The sequence below is a fragment of the Trichechus manatus genome, unplaced genomic scaffold (genome assembly GCF_000243295.1).
Source record: "Trichechus manatus latirostris isolate Lorelei unplaced genomic scaffold, TriManLat1.0 scaffold00073, whole genome shotgun sequence".
Taxonomy (NCBI): Eukaryota; Metazoa; Chordata; class Mammalia; order Sirenia; family Trichechidae; genus Trichechus; species Trichechus manatus.
Window position 1 is genome coordinate 6,103,044 of NW_004444009.1, and position 1,574 is coordinate 6,104,617.

The 1,574-nt window shown below is 39.5% G+C and overlaps 1 protein-coding gene across 2 annotated transcripts in view; it reads right to left on the reverse strand.

Moving 5' to 3' along the window:
• The window catches only part of LOC111821250 (transcription termination factor 2-like), a 7,102-nt gene that overhangs the window by 1,753 nt on the left and 3,775 nt on the right, over positions 1–1,574 (reverse strand). For both annotated transcript variants that reach the window (XM_023734879.1, XM_023734878.1), the window contains one exon: positions 1,424–1,498. In XM_023734879.1, coding sequence (XP_023590647.1) covers positions 1,424–1,498 — 75 coding nt within the window. The remainder of the gene's footprint in view (positions 1–1,423; positions 1,499–1,574) is intronic.

Sequence of the window (1,574 nt, forward strand, 5' to 3'; positions counted from 1 at the left end):
CTATAGGAAGTGAGCACCGAGAAATCTGAGGAATGGGATGATGGATTTATTAGTGAGAAAGAGCCCTCTGGTGGTGATGCAGAGAAGGACAGGAGTCAGTGAAGAGGAAGCTTAGTTACCTAAAGAGATAAGGTGTGAAACAACAAGTACTTAAGTGGCAATGGGGATGGAAAAGAAGGAATGGTTATGAGAGACATTTAGAAAATAAAACTAAAGGTCTTGGTATGTGGAAGCTGAGAAAGAGGGAGGAGTCTAGTTTCTGGCTATGTGATTAGATGAACAGTGATACTAATCATAAACACAAAGAAAACAGATTTGAGGTGATGAAAAACAAATTTATTTGTGACACTGAGTTCCTGAAGCACAGACTAGGACTACATAGTGGGTGCTCAGTAGGTATCTGCTGAATGAGCTGAACGGATGAATGAACAGTGAGTGAATATGTGGACACTCAGATTCAGATGTCTTGCAGGGATACAGAGATCTTGGTCTGCAGTTCAGGAGACCTTGAAACTGAGATACAGATTTTGGACTTACTGGAGTGAACAGGATTATTAACGGAGGGTCATACAGAGTAAGCTGGGAAGAGGGCTAAAGACAGAGGAAAACTAACATAATCACTGTACTTGGCAAATTTTGGAAGTTGCTGGTGTCCCTTAACAACAGCAATTTCGGTACAGCAACAGGAGCAAAAGCCAGTTTGCAGAGGTTGAGGAAAGAATGGGAGGTAAGCAAGTAAAGACAGTGATTTCTAACTCTTTAGGAAACTTGGCCATGAAAAGGAAGGAGAAAAACAGGGCCATAGTTAGAGTCAATTATAGCATTAAGGCAGGTTTTACTGTTTTTGAAGACAGGAAAGTCCTAAATAGAAGGACATTCTACAGAATAACTAGCCTGTACTCTTCAAAAATATCAGTATCATAAAACAAAAGGAAAAACAGAGGGACTGTTCCAGATTAAAGGAAACTAAAAAGTCATGACAACAGAACACTACAAAGGATCTGGAATTTTCTCTTGCTATGAAGGACATCATTGGGACAATTGGCAAAATCTCAATAAGGTCTATAGATCAGGTAACAGTATCATACCTATATTAACATCCTGATTTTGATAATATTTCTGCAGTTATCTAAGAGAATGTCTTCTTTAAGCTACTTTGAAGAATGGCTTCTTTCAAGCTACTTTGACTACGATACAGCTCACTATTATATATGACCTTGTTCTTCATTTGAAAAGACCAACTCTAAAGTTACTCCCAAATTGCTTTCATTTCCATCCTGTGACCAAGGAGAGTATGCCTCAGGAGCATCATTAGAAAAGTGATCACCAAATATTTTACATTCTATTAAAACACTACCCAAGAAAGGATTTCCTGAAAGCAGAAGCTGGGAAGGGTCCTGGGTCTTGGGAGACCTTTACTTACCTGTGTATGACAACATCTTTCTGCTGTCCTACTCGGTAAATTCGGTCACAAGCTTGATCTTCAAGTGATGGATTCCTATTAGAAGAGGGTAAAGCTCAAAGGTACTGGCATCCTAGACCAGGGATCAGCAAACTACAGTCCATAGGCCAAA